The sequence below is a fragment of the Agelaius tricolor genome, unplaced genomic scaffold (assembly GCF_023055355.1).
Source record: "Agelaius tricolor isolate 1412-34295 unplaced genomic scaffold, bAgeTri1.0.p SCAF_5, whole genome shotgun sequence".
NCBI lineage: Eukaryota > Metazoa > Chordata > Aves > Passeriformes > Icteridae > Agelaius > Agelaius tricolor.
The window spans coordinates 36881379-36899692 of NW_027269265.1; the positions used below are offsets into that span (position 1 = coordinate 36881379).

Sequence of the window (18314 nt, forward strand, 5' to 3'; positions counted from 1 at the left end):
GCTGCTTTGTTTCAGCTCTAGGATCTTTCCTACTGAGTCACCAGCGTGCAAATCACAGCCTTGTGCATAAACTTTTTTAGCAAGGAGGGGCTTTTTTTCAAGTCTTCAAGTTTCACTAGTGAATTGGGGAACTCCTCTAAATCAAAAAGTCTTTTCAATAGTGTACTAAGCCCAGAAGATGCTTTTCCCAGAAGAAGGAACTCAGCTAGTTCATTTGATGTGGACCATAAATCTAAGTCTAAAAAGTGAAAGTTTCTCTGCATATGATAATGCACTTCCTTTCTTTTCCCCAGGACTTTGTCACGTTTGTATCAGAGTGCTGACTGGTCACACGAGGATCTATCAAGACCGATTAGTGAAGTCCGCAGACACATGACCAAGTGCAAGCTAAGCTGCTTTTCCCTGGAGAGCTTGCAATACTATGCAAAGGAGCTAAAACTGCGGAAGCAAGAGGGATACCAGATCTCTAGTGTTGATTTTTGGGGGCTTCTGCTGGAAAAAGCATTAGATGATGGGGTAATGTTCTTCCTATGTTTTCTCTAACAGCTGCTGAATACTATTGTATGGAAAATGAAGCTCCAGGGACAGATGCCTGAGAGCATGCCAGAGTTATCCAGCAGATGATTTCTGCTGATTAACAGAGGGGTTTTAGAATTGTTAAGGTTGGAAAGGCCTCTGTGTCCAACCATTAACCTATCATTATCATGTTCACCACTAACCCATGTCCCTAGGTGCCACATCTGCACAAGTTTCAAACACTTTCACAGGTGGTCATTCCACCACCTCCTTGAGGAACCTGTTCCAATGCTGACTAGCTTCCAGTGAAGAAATTTTTCCTAATCATTTTAAACCTCTCTGGGCACAACTTAAGTCCATTTCCTTTTGTCTTATCACTCGTTAATTGGAAGAAGAGACCAATCTCCACTTATCTACTACTTCCTTTCAGGAAGTTGTAAAGAGTGACAAGGTTTCCCCTGAGCCTTTTCTCCAGGATACACAGTGCCAGCTCCTTCAGCTGCTCCTTGTAAGACTTTTTCTCTAGACACTTTCCCAGCTCCATTGCCTTTGCTCCATGTCCTTGTCTGGACATGCTCCAGCACCTCAATGTCTTTCTTATAGTGAGGGGCACAAAACTGGATAGAGCATGTGAGGTGTGACCTCACCAGTGCTGAGTACAGAGGGACAATCACTGTCCTGGTACTACTACTATTGCTGACACAGGCCAGGATGCCATTGGCCTTCTTGGCCACCTGGACACACACTGGATCATGTTCAGCTGCTGTCAGCCAACACCTCCAGGTCGTTTTCTGCTGGTATCCTACAAGTATCCTACAACTCTACCTGTAATTAAATAGGCCTGTGTGGATGTGTAAATGTTTAGATGACTCCTTGGTTAAAAAAATGTTTGGACACAAAATGAGTTGAGAGAATAGCAAAATTAAGAGGGAAACAGCTATGTATTTTGCTGTACTCTTGGAAGCCCATAAACTATGCCAAGAAGGTCCCTTGATTTTGTTCTTTGTTTTTCATCAATTCACAGAAAAATAACCACAAGCTCTCAGATGAGCAAGAGGCATTGAGTCAGGGTCAAAATCCCCTACCTATCTACATGATCCTCAACATGAAAGAAGATTACAGCCTTTCAGAGTTCAAAGGTGATGGCAAAAATGGGCTCATTTGGTGTTTGAGCTATCTGCATTATCAGCACTTCAACCTCTTCTATAGCTGACCCATAGCATTTATAAACAGTTTCTTTTCCTCCTTAACTTCCTTTTCCATTTCCAGACTTTATGCCTAGGCTATGGGAGGGAACTTATTTTCTGCAGGGCAGGAGAAATCCTGGGGAGGTGTTTAAGGACAGCCAAATACTTACAAGCCTTAGCTCCACACGTGGGGTAACTCAGACTGACCCATCTTGGTGTAAACTTCCCTATGTTCTCTCTGGAGAGGGTCATTGGAAAGTTCTGAATGAAGAACACTGCGAAAGGTTACAGTGAGTGAGTGGCTGACACTAGTTGCATGATAAATCTTTACTCTGAGGAAGGCCAGTCTGTGGTCACCCCACAGACAGGGCTTATCCTGCAGCTGCCTTTTTGCCTTTTCATAGCCCTTCTAGCAGGGAAGTAGGGATAAGATTAAGATTTAAAAGTTTGTTTTATGTCTCTGCAGAATGGGTGGAGTTCACCCCTTATGAGGTTGGGTTCTTAAAATATGGTGCCTTCATTCATGCTGAGGATTTTGGCAGTGAGTTCTTCATGGGTCGCCTGATGAAGAAGCTTCCTGAGTCCCGAATCTGCTTCATGAAAGGTGATGTGGTCTACTGCAAAAATTTGAATGGCATAAATATGTTCTTTATTTTTAATATAATGCAAACTTGCGTATTACAACCAGTGCCCTGCATCATGCAGGACTGAAACCAATTGTACACCATGTTGTTCTCCCCTCTGACTGAGTTCCTTAGACAATGGAGATGAGCTAAAAGTACTGAGAGGAAATTTCAAACCACACTATTCACTGTTGCTCTTGTCTTGAATAGTGATGCTCATGCCTGAAGTTTCAGGGCTGCTTGAAGAGGCTAGGTTCATTTTGGACCAACCAGCAGCAGAGTTCCACATGAAAAACATTTGTATTTTGAAACCAAAATCCCAAAGTCAAATTTGTCTATGAATGGTATGATCTGAGATGCCAAAGCAATGTTGTTACTGAGTTTATTACGAAATACAGCAATTTAGAGTAGTTTTGTGAACTGCTACTGATACTTTTGCAAGTTTAATAGTATTCTAAATCCTCTGTAATTTTGCTACCATTATAAATAATTGAAATTTTTCATTCCTAATTCAGTAAATTGGGTAGCACCCAGTAATATATGAAAAACAGTTTTGCAGGTTTTATGCAATTCTTGTTTTAATTTTGCTTACTACTATGCCCCTTTGTACATTGGTTCTCTGGGATAAAAGCTGTCTGCAAACAGGTCCATCTGCTCTTAAACAGATATTTTGCACGAAAATAAGCACAAGACACAACAGGACACCAAGGATACAGGTAAAAAATGGCTAACTTACAAAGTGAATAATCCATACAACCACCAACACCACATGGTATTCCTTATTTGGTATTCAGAGACGCTGTGAATGTCTGTATTGTGCAGGAGGAGTCCAGAATCATATTATTCCAAACATGAGACAATAGTTGGGCATAAGAAAGAAAAGATTGTGCTCAGTCATACAAGCACTAAATCTTACAGCTTTATTAGCATAGCTAATAAAGCTTTCAGTGATGTCATGAGTTAGGAAAGACTTGTTTGAGGGAAAAGACTCAGAAGAAAACACAGGATCCAAGAGTATGAATAGATCTGAAAAGGGCAGGAGAAATTAATGAATAGTAAATACCACTTGTGGCTCTGAAATCCAGCAGTTCAGATGCAGCTACCAGTACTAGAAATTCTAAATCCAGGAGCTTGAGATGCTGGAGAGTACGTCGGAGAAATCCCTTCATTCTTCCCTTTTTTCTTTTACTCTTCCATTAAGCACTCTCTGCTGCCTGTTAGAGATAGGAGGTAGGTCACAGAGCCAGGTGGGGCTACAGAGCCTTCTTCTGAGCATGTTGAGCATTGCAGTTCGTCAATAGCAGTGGGGCAGTGTGTCCATACCTGAGGTGGCCAGGTAGCAAGCACACCCAACACATCCAGTCTGGGCTCAGCCTTAGCACCTGAGCCTGGTGATCCCTCAGCCACCCGTGTATCTTTATAAAGGATAAGGTGGAGAGTTAAAGCAATGTTGCCATCTAGTGATACCACATGCAATGCCCTCTTGGGTTACTATTAAAATGTGCTATTAGTTACAGCTTGATAGTTTAAAGATAAAAGCAAGGTGTCATTTACAGGGAGGAAAGGCCTTTTCTAAGAGCAGTGGCTAGAGCTGGAAAGACTGGATGAGCTTATAGGGATACAAGACCCTCATGTTTCCAGAAGAAAGGCTGGGGTGCATAAGAACTTGTTTACTCTCTTCAATTCTGATGGCCCAGTAAAAGACACCATCCCTCATCACAGTCCTTACTTCAGCCAATATAGGTACAAAGAAAATTCAGTGCAAGAGGTTAGGGCAACATTGCCATGTAATTATAAACAAGTTCTGAGGAGACAACAATGTTTGAAAGTCGTTATTATGCAGGAACAGTGTGTAACTCCAGGGGTAAGGGAACCGGAGGAGTTACAGAGTGAGAAGATGCCAAGACAAAAGAAACCAGAGATGTCTTCTCGTAGCAGGGTTAGACAGAAGCTTCTCAAGCTGCCAGGAGATGAGGTTGTCTTGACAGAAACTGGCCAGTCATTATGTGCAAATGAACTCTCCTTGACAACTAAGTGTAAATCCAGAGAGCCCCAATCTGATTTCTTGATTATGCATTTCTAATATTTCCTAAGTGAGTCTATTCTTACAAGGACTTCCTTTAAAAAAGAAGGCTCTTGGATTTCTGTCTCACTCTAGAAAAAGCCATGCTTTAAAGGGAATTGTATTTCTCTTAATAATTTATGGGATGAATAATTATTTTGTTGTGCAACTCAAGTTATTGCATCCTGTACAATGTATGGCTTTTACAAAACTTTCACTGGTAGAGATTTTCAAGGCAAAGCACAGCCCTGCCTTCTCTGCTAGAGTTCTTCTGGGGGCCTGTGACAGTGATGTGGAGGAAGAGATGCTTTTCAAAATCCAAGAGACTTCTGGAGATTTCTGCACTGTGAAGACACTTTTAGATGTTCTTTTACATGGGATGGCAAAAGTGGGAGAAGCACGATGGGAATGAGAACAACAAATAGAAGAAGGGTCTCCCTCAAAAGACTTTGTACAGAGAGAAATTTTAGAGGGACAGCAAAGATGTCTTTTATTTAGAGAACTTTTCTGCAGACTATCCTAGACTGTACTCTAAACATTTGATTCTTGACTGTCCAGAAGCAGCTTACAAACATTTAACTGACTATCCACTTGTATATAACGTATTTTGTAGACCAGACCCTTATTTTATAGGAAATGGCATGGTTTTGCTCACTTATGACAGGTGCTTATAGGATGGAAAATGTTGGTTTGTACGTGGCAAGGAATTACAGTGGCTGAAAGCCTCACACAATGTTTTAAACTATTTAGGCTCCTCTTTAGACAACAGAATGCTAATGGCTGAAAAGAGCTTCATATAGGTTTTGGTGATAATTTGGAAACCTTGAGGCTTTCCAATACTCCTTGCAAAGCTGAGAGATTATTTTTTAAAGGGATATTTTCCATTAGAATGTTTCTGAAGAAGCTTCCCTGTTCTCTACCATTGCACAGGCCTATGGAGCAATGTCTTTTCATACAACCTCTTGGATGCCTGGCATTCGTCAAATCCTACACAGAGGCGCTCACTGAGGTGTACCCAACACAGCATTGTTGATACTGGTTAGTTATGTTTCTGTTTCTGTTTTAGCTGGTGCCTCATAAATCCAGAGGCTTCATGTTGTCAGCTCTATCTAACTAGGTTTCCTCTCTGAATTTATTCATAGCAATATTATTTCCATTAATCTCTCTTATACTGAATTTATGCAAATTTAAAACTACTGAAGGTTTTAAGCAGATTGTCTTTGCCAGGGGCCCTTTGGTGAACCTCCACGTTGTAACAAACACCTCTGTGCTGTGCTCTGTCTGCCTCAGCAGCTAGTGCTTTTCATACATTGTTGTTGAAGACTTCAATTGCATGCAATGCCATTTCAATATTCTTTGATCTTGATATAAGCCTGTGTTTTTCTAAGAGGCCTTGGTTGTCCTTCCTGTGTTTAAAGGCAGTTAGTGACTTTGGTTTACGGGTTTCTATCACTTTCTCCGTGGAAGTGTTGCAAAGCCCTAAGCTCAAGAAATCAATAAATGTATGTGATAGAAAGTCATTGCCTCTCTTCCCCATCTCATGAGGTACTGTTTAGCACAACCCTATTTCTTTGTTCTTTTTTGGATATCTCAGTCTCCTGACAGCTTTTTTTCCTTGCAAAGCTGATTTTTATTATTTTGAAAGGAACAGGTCCAGATTCTGAATCTACCCTAACCTTCACACAGGGAATCTATCTGTGAGTTCTATCAAAGAATGGATCACTTTTTCCAGTTTTAGCAAGTTTGTTGCCACTCTGTTTCTCATGGAATAGGCTTTACTGAAGACTGATTTTCTTGTTTTTCCTATTTTGACATTGATTTATTTGTATGTTGCAATGTCTTATTAGGATCTTTTCCCTAGCTATACGAGATGCCCTCTATTATTTTAAGTATTGAAAAGAACTGTATCAAAACAACAATTTGTTCATCTCCTCTGTCTTTCAGGAGAAGAGCCTTCTCCATCAGACAGGAGACATGAGTTGGAGACTTACTTGGTCACCCCTGAATGTGGCATCATGGGCATCATTCGGCAGATCCTGACAGAGCGGGTGATGGTTTCAAAGTTCTACAACTTCCTGAAGGGATTCCAGTTGCACAATGAATACCTTCAGAACAAAAACTTCTGTAGATGGAAAGGTAAACATCCTTGAATATAAATTTTTTTACCTTCTTAGATGGTTGGTGTTTTCATCAGTGAAGAGAAGGCAGATAATGGACATTTGGAAATGAATATTTCAAGATAACTGTTTAAATTTCATACAGTCAAATCAGCTTCAGGAATTTCCTTGACTCCAGGGAAAGAAAATTACTGCTTATCTGGGGTGGAAGGATAGCAACATGAGAAGTGAAAGAACTCTCTTTTTACCTTGAACAGGTCTTTCTTTCATGTGTGAAGGCTGAACATCTGCAGTGTTTAAGGATCTTTTAGAAAAAGTAAATGTAATGGATAGCCAAGAGGCATTTTTCCCAATTTTTCCTTATTAGTCAAACAACAAATGTACTGTTTCTTCAGTGAATCACTCATCATAACAAATATTTCCTTTTAGATACTGTACTAGAGCATTTCCCCAACCAGCTGACAGAAACAGCAGAGTTCATATGCCTGGCAGACACAGCGGGATACATCGACATTAGCTACCCACCACTCATGAGGCCAGAAAGGAAAGTGGATGTTGTCCTGCACTTAAACTATTCTTCTGGATCACAGACCTTGGTGTGAAAAACACTCTCTTTTCTTTGATAAGCAACTGCTGCCTTCTAGCCCTCCCTAATTCCTAAAGATTCAGAATAATTTATGTAGAATAAACTGATTATGGGAGAAAAGTGTCCTTGGTCTACAGCTCCCTGTGCAGACACTTAGGTCTTGCAAGTGATGCTGGTAAATCCCCTGAGAACAGAAGTAATATCAGATTTCTAAATATTTTATTTGAATTAACCCTCTAATAGCTAAATGCTATTTCCTAGACCTGTGTGCTCCTGTGATCTCCATTTTGCTATCCAGATTTCATTCACATTGTTTATCTAGTTCTAGTTACCACTGCTGATGAACTCATTATGGTTGTGTTGTGATGTTCATATAAAGTTACCCACATGCTGTATAATTAGAAATATTTTGTCCAGTTGTTTTTAGAACAGTAACTGGATGTTTTTGTTGTTGTTCAAAATTGTGGAAAAGAATTGTCCTTTGACAACGTTTGCTCTTTCAGATACCATCTAATAATCTGGTCTATAATTCCTGTTACTAGATATGGATAAGACAGAAATTCTTAAGGACTAAAATTTTCATAAATGCCAACCAGACTCAGGAAGCAAAATCCTACTTTCAAAAATTGCTAACACACCTGCAAGATTAACCTTTTAGTTAAGATGCTCTTTCCTCTCAGATCACTGCTTACATCACTTTTCAGAACCATCCTAAGGCATCTAAGACAGGGGCTTTTAAATACTTTATGCCAAGTAAAAAAAAAATTGCGATTTTGCATTTAAAAACTGTACTATTTCAGATTCTTGCCCATTCTACTTGTTTCAGGATCTTCTCCAGAAGAGGCATCTTTCTGTATCCTAAGCTGCTAGGCCACCCTTCCCATAGTCATGGACATTTTACCTATCCTGTAGAGATAAAGGCTAATGAGGAGAAGGAGAAGGTAGAACACCAATCAGGAGTGCAAGTTGGAGGCTGAGTATTGAATTGTTATGTTAATAGTACTTAATATCTCATGTAAGAGAGAAGAAATACTGACAGTGAACCCTGCTCCCAAATCTTTGTGGAGGTCATTTGATGGATGCATTAGGAAAAGTGGTAGAGTGTGGCAGAACTTCTGACATTTTCTTCTTTTCTGTCTGAATTCAGCCTTTGGAAGAAGCCTCCAAATACTTTCAAAAGCAGGGAATCCCATTTCCCAAAATCCAAATGAGTGAAGAAGAGAAGAAAAATCTAAAGGAGTGCTACATCTTTGAAGATACAGAGACCCCAGAGGCACCAACTGTGGTGTTTTTCCCGCTGGTGAATGACTCCTTCAGAAAATACAAAGAGCCTGGTAAGCCATGGGATGGCTCTACCACCACCTGGCAGCCCTTTGGCTGTGGAATGGGAGTCATGGTGTAGCATGGTCTCCTCCCTCCCCTGCTGTGCCTCCCATGGGAGAGAAATGCAAATTCCAAGGGAGCAAGGAGTAATGTTGTGCCCGACTGGAAAGTAGGAGGTGGAACCGTATCTCTACCCCACTGATGATGTTTCTTTATTTGTCAGGTGTGGAGCGCAGCCCTGCTGAGATGGCTCAGGGCAATGTGGATGTTTCCACCATTTTTTCCCCCTACTGCTTAAACAGCTTTACCTACACAGGGGAGGAGTTTGACAAGCTGATAGAACTGACCAGCTACAACATTCAGAACAACCAACATCTGATCCTTCAGGCTTTGAATTCAGCCATACAGCAGAAACGACAGCACAAAAAATAAACACTCGCCTGAATTTCAGAAAGATATCTGCATGATTTTGGTTTTTTTATTCTTCTCTGGAGAAGAATCAAGAGTTGTCTTCAAATGAGCATAGTAGACTTTGGAAAGTAAAGACTTGTCTCAGGCTGTGGTTCCTCTCTACCACATGGTGATCTTAGATCAACCAATCAAACAAAATAATGATTAGACTTGTGATTTATTTATGTTGGATTTCACTGCCGGTGAACTTTTTTTCATGCATATACGTGTATATGCAGTAAATTGAAGGTCAGAAAACATTGGATTTATTGAAAAGTTTTTGAAATGTATGAATCTGGGGCAGCAGCACAAATTCTTTCAAAATTTGTTATACTAATAGAAATTGTATGTGAAGTGAAGACAAATGAGCTATGGATATTTAATTTATTCAAAATCTAGTGCAACAGAAAAATACGTGATAAATGTGGACAATTTCAAAGAACATGAAAACTGTATTTTCCAACAATGTCAGCAAGGAATTTTTGCTAGAAATAACACGCCAAGCTAAACATAATAGATAATCTGGGACTTCACATGAAAAATACACATTTTCTATACTTTTAAATTTAAAAGTTTTATTACACCAGCAGGACTTAGTTTTTGAAAATCTCTTGGAAACTACTGTTTCAAGCCATAATGTGAGTCAGGATCAGCTCTTTCAGTGCAGGTATAACTATTTAATCCACAGCTCAACTTTCCATTGACCTTTCATGGTATTTAGATGATCCAGCTCAGTATCCACATCCTGTTAATTTCAGCGGTTTTCACAGTGTTTCTTGTTATTATGAGATGCTGTGAGAATTAAAACATCAAAAACTGAGAGACAGATTTTGTGGTCAGAAGGCAAGCTAAGTACTTTACACTGATATCCATGGGTAATTCATGGGTAATCACATGACTTTGTCAGTCCCCACCTGTCTAAAGGCAAGTCAGGATATATGTAACTACTATAAATTGCACAAGGTAATTTGTTGAAACTGCTTATTTTTCAGATGAAGACCAAAGTAATTGCTTCGGGAAGAATTTTAATAAGACAAGTACAATGCAAACCTGTTTCATTGAAACAAAGATACTAATCTAAAATAAAAAGATATAATGCTTCAGTCAGTATCGGTTGCCCTCAATTACTTAAAATTTAAATAAAATACAGCAGCTTGTCTGTGCTGAAGTAACATGTATTGGCAAACAAACACAGAGCTATGAATAATGTATCATAGGAAAAATAGAAAATAATTTTTAATTCAAAATGAAATATGAACTTCTAAAAGGCTGAAAAATTATCTTCCTTCTTGCTGTCATGATCTGTCTCTCTTCCTTCAATCATTCCTTTATGCCTTGTCTTCCTCTTATCTTTTGCTGTCCTTGGTCTCCCATGCTCACCTCTGATGACCTCAGCCCCCTTAGGGGTCCTGTGTCCTTACCCCAGCTGCTTTCCCAGGCCCTCACACCTTCATCCAATTTGCAGCCTGGGTTCAAACCTCTGGTGCGCTGAAATGGCTGTTTACTTGTTGGTGCTCATCAAGGCCTCCCCTCTTTGTGATCTCTGTTGCTGAGTCACCTGGTCCCTCTCGGCATTGCCTTTCCTCTGTCCCAGCTCTACTTCCCTCCCAGGCTTTCCTGGTTATCATTATGACAACCCCATTTGGAGTGACACATGTGTTTGCTACTTCTCCCAACTGCTCATCTTAGAGCTGAGGTTTCAGGCACCTTCAAGAGCGGCAAATGGAGTTCCTACCCCTGCCATCCAAGTCTTTGATGACACCAAATTTCAAGAAGCCTGCTTCTCTCTTCCTATTCCTGCCTTTAACTATACCCCTTTGCTTCCCTTGATGTTCTCTTGTTTGCTGGTTTAACAGTGTTTACTGAGAATAAACCCCATTTACTCTCAGTGTGCCACTGAGGTGTTCTCTGCTGTACTTGCCAGGGTGTTTGTTCCACCTTTCAGGAGAACACCTGCAGAAGATCCTTGTCATTTGTCCTTGCAGGCCAGCAGGGAAGTTTTGCGTGGCTTTGTATGCTGGCATTGTTTTGTTGTGGTTCAGCATTTAATGGGATATGTTTCCTATGCTCTGACTCTGAGCTGTACTGAAGCATTACAGGAATGTAGGTAACAGCTGCAGATGTGGGCATTTAAAAACGCTTTTTGGTTTTACAGGTTGGGAGTGTCCCTTTTTACAGGAAAGAGGAGTGACTTCATGGAATTATCCCTTTGAGGAAGAAAACTTAACTAGAGGGGAGAGAAGCACTGCAAAAATCTAGGCCCATGCTGTATCATGGTGTTAATACCAGCAAGCAGTTCACTTGATTTTTCCTAAATGTTTTAATAGATAGAGCTCTTAGTTCATGTGGTAATAGGAGCTACAAACACTAACATGATGACCTCCTTAGTTGTAATTAATATGTTTTGAATCTTTTCTGTGTCTGTCTTTTCATTCTTACCTATTCATTAACTATAGTCAGTGAAGGGATTAGCATGCAATTGCAGCTGTGCCCCAGCCCTTCTGATTATCACAAAGGTGCATGAAGAACTGGGCAGCTCAATGAGGTGACTCAGACCACAGGAACCTAAGGAAAGCAGCAGTGGGATTCTTTAACTCCTCAGGAGGCAGGTGAGAACTTGGGCAGTCCTACTGGGTGAGTGCCACTGGAGAAATAGGAGCTAATGGGATGGTTGGCAGCAGCATTTTGTGCTGTTCTATAGTGCAAGGAGTGATCAAACAAGAGGTTATTGCAAACATTCTGAGTGAAATGAACTAGTCATTCGTGAGACTACAGGTTGCACCACGTGAGTGATGGGAAATGTGTTTGCCACAGCAGATATAGGAGAATGTGGGTGGTAGAACAGGACTCCTGTCTTAGAAACCCTGTGCTAAAACCTGCTCACGTGTACAGCTCTGCTGTCCATGTGCAATATCCCACTGTCTTACTAGAGTGATAACACTGCAGAGGAGGCCATAAGGGCCTTATTTCCTCATGTCCTGGTCATGCTATACTGGTCAACAGTTAAAATTGCTGAGAGTTCTGTGCTATCCATGCCACTGAAGCTTTGTACCTTTGAATTCCTCCAGAAAATCTCTCCCTTGTAGGGTTCCCGCTGGAGCCCAGCACTCCTACAGTCTTCATAAAGTACTTCTCCAGCGCTTCTCCCACACCTCCAGTTCATGATATCAAAACTCTGTGATGTGACATCTTGTCATGTCTCATGTTTTTTCCTCCTTGGGTCCTGAGGTCTTCTTTGCACTCCTTCCAACCCACTACCATTTATCTCCTTTTCTCCATGCAGCTGGACATCTCATCCAGATGTCACAGCCTGATATCAGCTACCCTAATTCTTGTAGTATTCATGCTTGTTCCAAATATGACCAAACCTCCATCATTCAGATCTGAAGCTTCTGGAGAAACAATTACAGTACCGAGCAGATATGAGACAAAAGGGAAAGATTAAGAATGATTAAGTAAGATTAAGATGGTATAAGACGTGAGGAGGGAGAAAGGATAGAAGAAAAACAAATTATAATAACTGAGAAAAAGTGAAAAATTACATTTTAGCGATGAGGTATTGAGATGGAAAAAGAAAGAAAACATACTTTGCAATCCAAAAAGTCAATCACAAAGAAAATATGGCAGGAAATAGAGGAAAATAAAGAGGAAATCAGGAACTAGAAGGTGGTAGACACAAACAGAGATAAAGGTATATCACTCATCTATTTTTTTTCAAAGCTGGTCCTTTAAAAAAAGAGCAACTAAAAATCTCTAATCTCGAAAATTTCATGGCACTAAATCTTACTGCTAAGGTTGTGACCATGGTTCTGACCATCTGGGGTTACTTGATATGCACACTATGCGTACTTCCTAGCTCCCAGCTCTCTCTTCTTTTTTTCTGCCCTTAATCACTGGGAAAAGATGGTTCCTTGGCCCCTAGCAGTCTACCTTTTCCTGCCAACTACTGCTTATTGCAGCCTTCTCTCTTCCAGCTAATAATCTGTTTATTAGTTTGCTCCCTTCCTATTTCTTTTCTTCTGCTGAGGAAATGGAGCATCCTTTGTGACTATCAGATAAGGAGTTGCAAGTTTCTACATACATTATTATGTACTTTTAAATCTTGAGCAAGTTTTTTCTTCAATTTTGCAATTTCTGCTATTCAGCTGGATGACAGCCAGTCTTAAAAGCAACTCATGCTCCAAATTCCTCCTTGAGCTGCGTTTCTCTTAACTTAATATCTACTTTGTTAATACAGACTATAAATTCATTTTGACATTTAACAGATTATATGATAGCCTAGAATTTGTTGAAGATTAAATGCTTTGGTCCCACATACAGAAAATAATTCAGAAAATCCTTCACAGATGTTTAACAAACACCTTTTCTAGTCACTCAATCTCTAGTCCATGATCTCTGCTGGTGCAAGAGTTGATGGCCTGTAACCCACTGCTGGGTTTGGGCACAGGTAGGAAGACTGTGCTGATCATACTGCACTTGTGCTGGTTTTCAGCTCATGGGGATATGATAAACTTGCATGTAGTCTGCAGAAATGTGGAGAATGAGCAGTGATTCAAAACCTTTGGGAACTGCTCTCATAGAGTTGAAGTCCTGGGAAACTTTCTCAAAGTATGGAAAAACATCCTAAAGTGAGAGAACTCCAGGCACAGAGGACTTTCTCACTTTACAGGTAACCACTGAGGACTGTGCATTTGTAACATGCATAAAATCTGAGAGAGATAAAACAGAGTATAAATTTACACTTCAATTAGGCAGCTCAAAAACTGGTATGGTAGGTTTTGGGCTTTATACAATGCATCAGTAACTGTAATATGAAAGAAAAGTACACAGATGTTTAACTGTGAGTGCAGAGATGTACAAAATCACTAATGATAGTAACCTCCCTACTGGGAAAGGAATACCTCTCAGTGTCAGTGGTTTGTTCTAGTTATATATGCTAGATGCATACAAATGCTGATGCATCCATGCAATGGATACAAGGTGCCATACTTTTCTGTTATGAGCTTAACAAGAATACATTCTAGTACTTTTAAACTTTTTAGTTTAAAATTTATTTCCCAGAAGATTCATTTTTACCTGTTGCAGGGGTAAGATAACAAACAGCAGTAATGCCCCTGTCTCCCATGAGTTTTCTCTTCTGCTCCAAATCTCCTTCCTTCACTAACTGCACAAGTGATGGCCTAAGACATCACTCCTCTCCTGCAGGAAGAGCATGCAGGTGAGCCAGAACTCCCATCTAACTCTGCTCTCCAGTGCTGGTTTTTTGCATAGAAGTATTTTTATGTCTGAGAGTAGTGAGGTGGTCACAGCCAGTCCTGGTAGTGCTTCTGCCTTGTTAGAATAATCTCAGGCTCATTTTGCCTGGCCTGTTCGAGGCTAGGCAAGCATATATTGTTGCAAGGCATTTAGGAGGGCACTGGCTGTCTGTGGTTTTGGTCCAGTCCAAGACAGTGATTAAAAGGAATTGCAAAGCTACATTTGAACTTGTTGAAAATTTTGTCATGTAGATCCATTTCTCCACAGCTTGTCTCTGCAGTCAGATGTAATACAGGTTCCTTTGCCAGGTGAGTGATGCTTCTGCAAACTGCGTTGCAGGGTGAGTAAGAAACCTAAGCAGTGGAGGAAGTACAAGGGTTGTGCTGGTTTTGGCACATTGTGTGATAAACAGATAAGACTCTGATATCACTACGCTAAAGGAGTAGTGTGCAATTTGCTGCCAGAGCAACAACATTTAGATCTTTGAAACAGGTGGGTTATTTTCCTTCATCTGTCCTTAAATTACTGAAATATGCAATGTAAAGACATAAAATATTTCCACTTGAAGCATCTGCTTTTCATTCTCCAAGTTGAAAACCATCCAGCTTTGAACGTTCAGATTTTAAATGAGATGGCACTAGTTCAGTTGTTAATGAGAACCTTGCAGTTTTCTTTCTTTATGTTGCTCCCTGTGGAGTGACTCAGGTGGGAGCAGAGTACCTTGGTTTAGCTGAAGGCTGTCCAGATGATTATAGATAGCCAAGTGTGCCTGTAATGGGGAATTCACTCTGCAGACATGGAAGTCTGTATATAGGATCCATCTTTCTTGTCCACAGGCTTTCTTGAGGACAGAGAATCTCAGCTTTCTTAAGATTCACCAACTTTAGAGGGATTTCCATCACTTATCCTCACTTACGCTAATGGTTCTCTGAACTAACCAGCCTTGGGAAAGTTGTTGCGCTCTAATGAGAAGTATCCTGGTATTTTTAGTATCCCATAGCAGGCTTTCCAAGGTCAACCAGGTCTTCTTTTCTGACCAGATTTAAAGGAAAAAACCCAAAACAACAAAAAAAACAAACAAAAAAACCCCCCAAAAACCCCAAACAAACAAAAAACCCCAACAATAAAAAACCAAGAAAAACAAAAAACCCCAAACAAACAAACAAAAAACAACAAACACCAAAAAAAAAATCCCCAAATGACTGTTGTCCTTTAAATTAAGCTGCAAAAGGAGTTCTCCAGGATGTAGCTCCGAGTGTCTGTGACCTGAGGCCAAAAGATGCTCTTGTACTTCCAGTGTGGCCAGAGCTACTTTTCATGCTGGGAATGCAGATGCTATGACAAAGCCTACTGTTACTGGAGCTTCTAGTTTGTTATTCATTTGTTTTTCTGTGTTGAAGATGGTAATTTCCATTGGGTAAGCCTGGAGATGTTCATCTGCTCTTTTGTTCATGTTCTTTGGTTGAACAAATCTCTGTAAAATAAAAGTGATAAAACTTAACCACTGGATCCTATATTGCATTTATCTTGGGATGAGTTTCCCACAGTTGACATTTAAAGTTCAACTGCCTTTCTCTGGAAAATGTATAAAAGCATAACTCTTACCTGCTTTGCACAGCTATTAGATATTTCCTTGTGCCATTTTTGCTATATTTAAGGAAGTGCTGGGTGCAGCAGTGGTCCTGGGTCATGCCTGGAGCCATAGGCACTGACTTCAAGACCTCTGCTACCCCCTGGAAGTGTCCTTCTCCCCTGCTGTCCTGTCACACCCTGGTGCTGCTGCTCCCAGCCTGTCAATCACCTCCTCCACTTACAGCTCACCTCTGGAAAATGAAGCCCCAGCCCTGCACCCACACCATGGCCTCTCTCCCCTGGGAAGAGGGAACAGGAGCAGCCCAGGAGGAGCTGGGAGCTGCATGCCCATGCAGTGATCTGGGGATGGCCATCTCCAGGGCTCTGCCCCTCTGCAGGCACTGGGCTCAGGCCCCGCTGCCTGTGGGGAGACATTGACCAAAGTGCACAGGACTGTGCCAGCATGCAGGGAAGTCACTGCCAGTTATTTAGATGCACAGGCCTTTTTCAGGGTCCATTTCCCCCACAGGAGCTGTCCTTGCTCAGGGCAGGGAAGAAGTGGGTTTGAAGGAGCAGGCCTCAGTGGCAGCACCCTCCACACACAGAGAAGGGTGGCAGCAGGGCAGGACCCGTGGGGCAGGTGCAGGCTGGGAGGGGTTCCCAGGCAGAGGAAGGTACCACATTCCTTTTGTGCTTGTGCTGCAAGGCCCTTCCCTGGAGTACTCTACCCTTGGTGCTCCACTGCCTTCACAGTGGGAGGGGAGTCCTTTACTTAGATGAGATGGGTGGGGCCTCAGGTAATTTTATAAAATAACAAGTCATTGACTCCCACAGGAGTACATCCTTCAAACATGTCTTGGGAAGTGCTGCCAGTGGAGGTACCAGAAGCAGATACTGAAAACATGTCTCTAGAACCACTGCCCACAGAGGTGCCAGGAGTAAATCCTGAAAATATATCTCTAGAGCCGCTGCCCACAGAGGTGCCAGGAGTAGAGCCTGAAAATATATCTCTGGAATTGTTGCCTGTGGAGGTGCCAGGAGTAGATCCTGACAACATGTCTAAAGGGTTCCTGCCCATGGAGGAGCCAGGACTATATCCTGAAAATATGTCTAAAGGATTCCTGCCCATGGAGGAGCCAGGACTATATCCTGAAAACATGTCTAAAGGATTCTTGACCATGGAGGAGCCAGGACTATATCCTGAAAACATGTCTAAAGGATTCCTGCCCATGGAGGAGCCAGGACTGTATCCTGACAACATGTCTAAAGGATTCTTGACCATGGAGGAGCCAGGAGTATATCCTGAAAACATGTCTAAAGGCTTCCAGCCCCTGGAGGAGCCAGGACTATATCCTGAAAACATGTCTAAAGGATGCCTGCTCATGGAGGAGCCAGAAGTATATTCTGCAAATATGTCTCAAGAATTGCAGTCCATGGAGTTGCCCGGAGAACTCTTCTACATGAAAGGGAATGCCATGATACCATCAAATGCACTAGAGGTAAGAAAACAGCTTTAAAGTTTCACTTAATGTCCTCTGCATTTGACAGAAAACAAAGTCCTGCTTTGTGAGTATGTTTGTATTCAAGCTAGTGTGCAAATTTGCTATCTGATGGGACTATACAGCAGTTCCTCTGCCTGAAGGAGTTTAAGGTGAAATCTTCTCTTCAAGGCTGTCAGTGGAAAAACTCCTTCTGAAGCCACTGGTGCCAAAGATCTTATCTTCATAGACAAAATGAGAGAAGTCAGAGTAGTAGGGGACAGAAAAAGATAAGACAGGGGAAAAAATGAACAGAGGGAGAAACTTTCTTCAGGAGATTTAATTATCAGCTTTTTTTCTTCTGCAATTAAATGCTACTTTTATTAAAAATTTCATACTTCTATATAAATAGTAAGATTTTGGCATGTATAATAATGTGTCAAACCCACTTTTTTATTGTTGAAAATGGGATAAGGACAGGATAGTGACCAGGAAAAGAGAATTGAATTTCACTTACACATTCTCTTTTTGGTTCTGAATTTTTAAATTTTGCTTGCATTCTCTGCGTTGTTTCAAGATCTGCATTTAGTTTTAAATGCAGTACATTATGCACTGTTCTATGTGCTCCCTGTCTGGATGAAGGCACATCACTTCAGGAAAAGCTTTGGACATAGAAGCAGAACATTTTCAACATTTTTTTGTTGAAACTGTCCTTTAATGGTGCTCCATGAAGTGCTTCAAAAGGGGGCACCCTACACTGTAGAAGTATTTTGAAACTTCTCTTTCCTGAAAAAGATTGAAACATTAGATTTAAAATTTTGCAACTGCGGTGTATCACATTCTGTGTTCAAAATCACAGATGATGTTCTGGAGTACTTTAAACTGAGGTTTAATATCGGTAAGAGCAGATTGCCAAAAATCACATTCAAAACAGAAAGCAAAACCTTTTTTACTGGATAGAGACACCTTCTAGGTACCTTACAGCTGTGATGGTCTTCCTTCATTTTCTCTTGAAAGGGTACCCCTGACATGGATTTTGTGCCAGTGTGCACCAAAACATGTGGTGGTTTGTTCATTAATCCGAGTGTGGTAACACAGCTGGGTGTAACCAACAGCCCTTCTAATCGAGGTTTCATCATAAATT

The 18314-nt window shown here is 41.0% G+C and overlaps 2 protein-coding genes across 2 annotated transcripts in view; both read left to right on the forward strand.

Moving 5' to 3' along the window:
- LOC139590130 (cytosolic phospholipase A2 epsilon-like) overlaps window positions 1–8846 on the forward strand; it is a 32236-nt gene extending 23390 nt beyond the window's left edge. The window contains exons 13-20 of the mRNA XM_071427307.1: window positions 294–516; window positions 1541–1655; window positions 2170–2307; window positions 5319–5426; window positions 6333–6524; window positions 6935–7101; window positions 8239–8425; window positions 8638–8846. Of these exons, the coding sequence (XP_071283408.1) occupies window positions 294–516; window positions 1541–1655; window positions 2170–2307; window positions 5319–5426; window positions 6333–6524; window positions 6935–7101; window positions 8239–8425; window positions 8638–8846 (1339 nt within the window). The remainder of the gene's footprint in view (window positions 1–293; window positions 517–1540; window positions 1656–2169; window positions 2308–5318; window positions 5427–6332; window positions 6525–6934; window positions 7102–8238; window positions 8426–8637) is intronic.
- Window positions 8847–16543: 7697 nt separating this feature from the next.
- The window catches only part of LOC139590622 (uncharacterized), a 56711-nt gene continuing 54940 nt past the window's right edge, over window positions 16544–18314 (forward strand). The window contains 1 exon segment of the mRNA XM_071428374.1: window positions 16544–17191. Within this exon segment, the coding sequence (XP_071284475.1) occupies window positions 16544–17191 (648 nt within the window).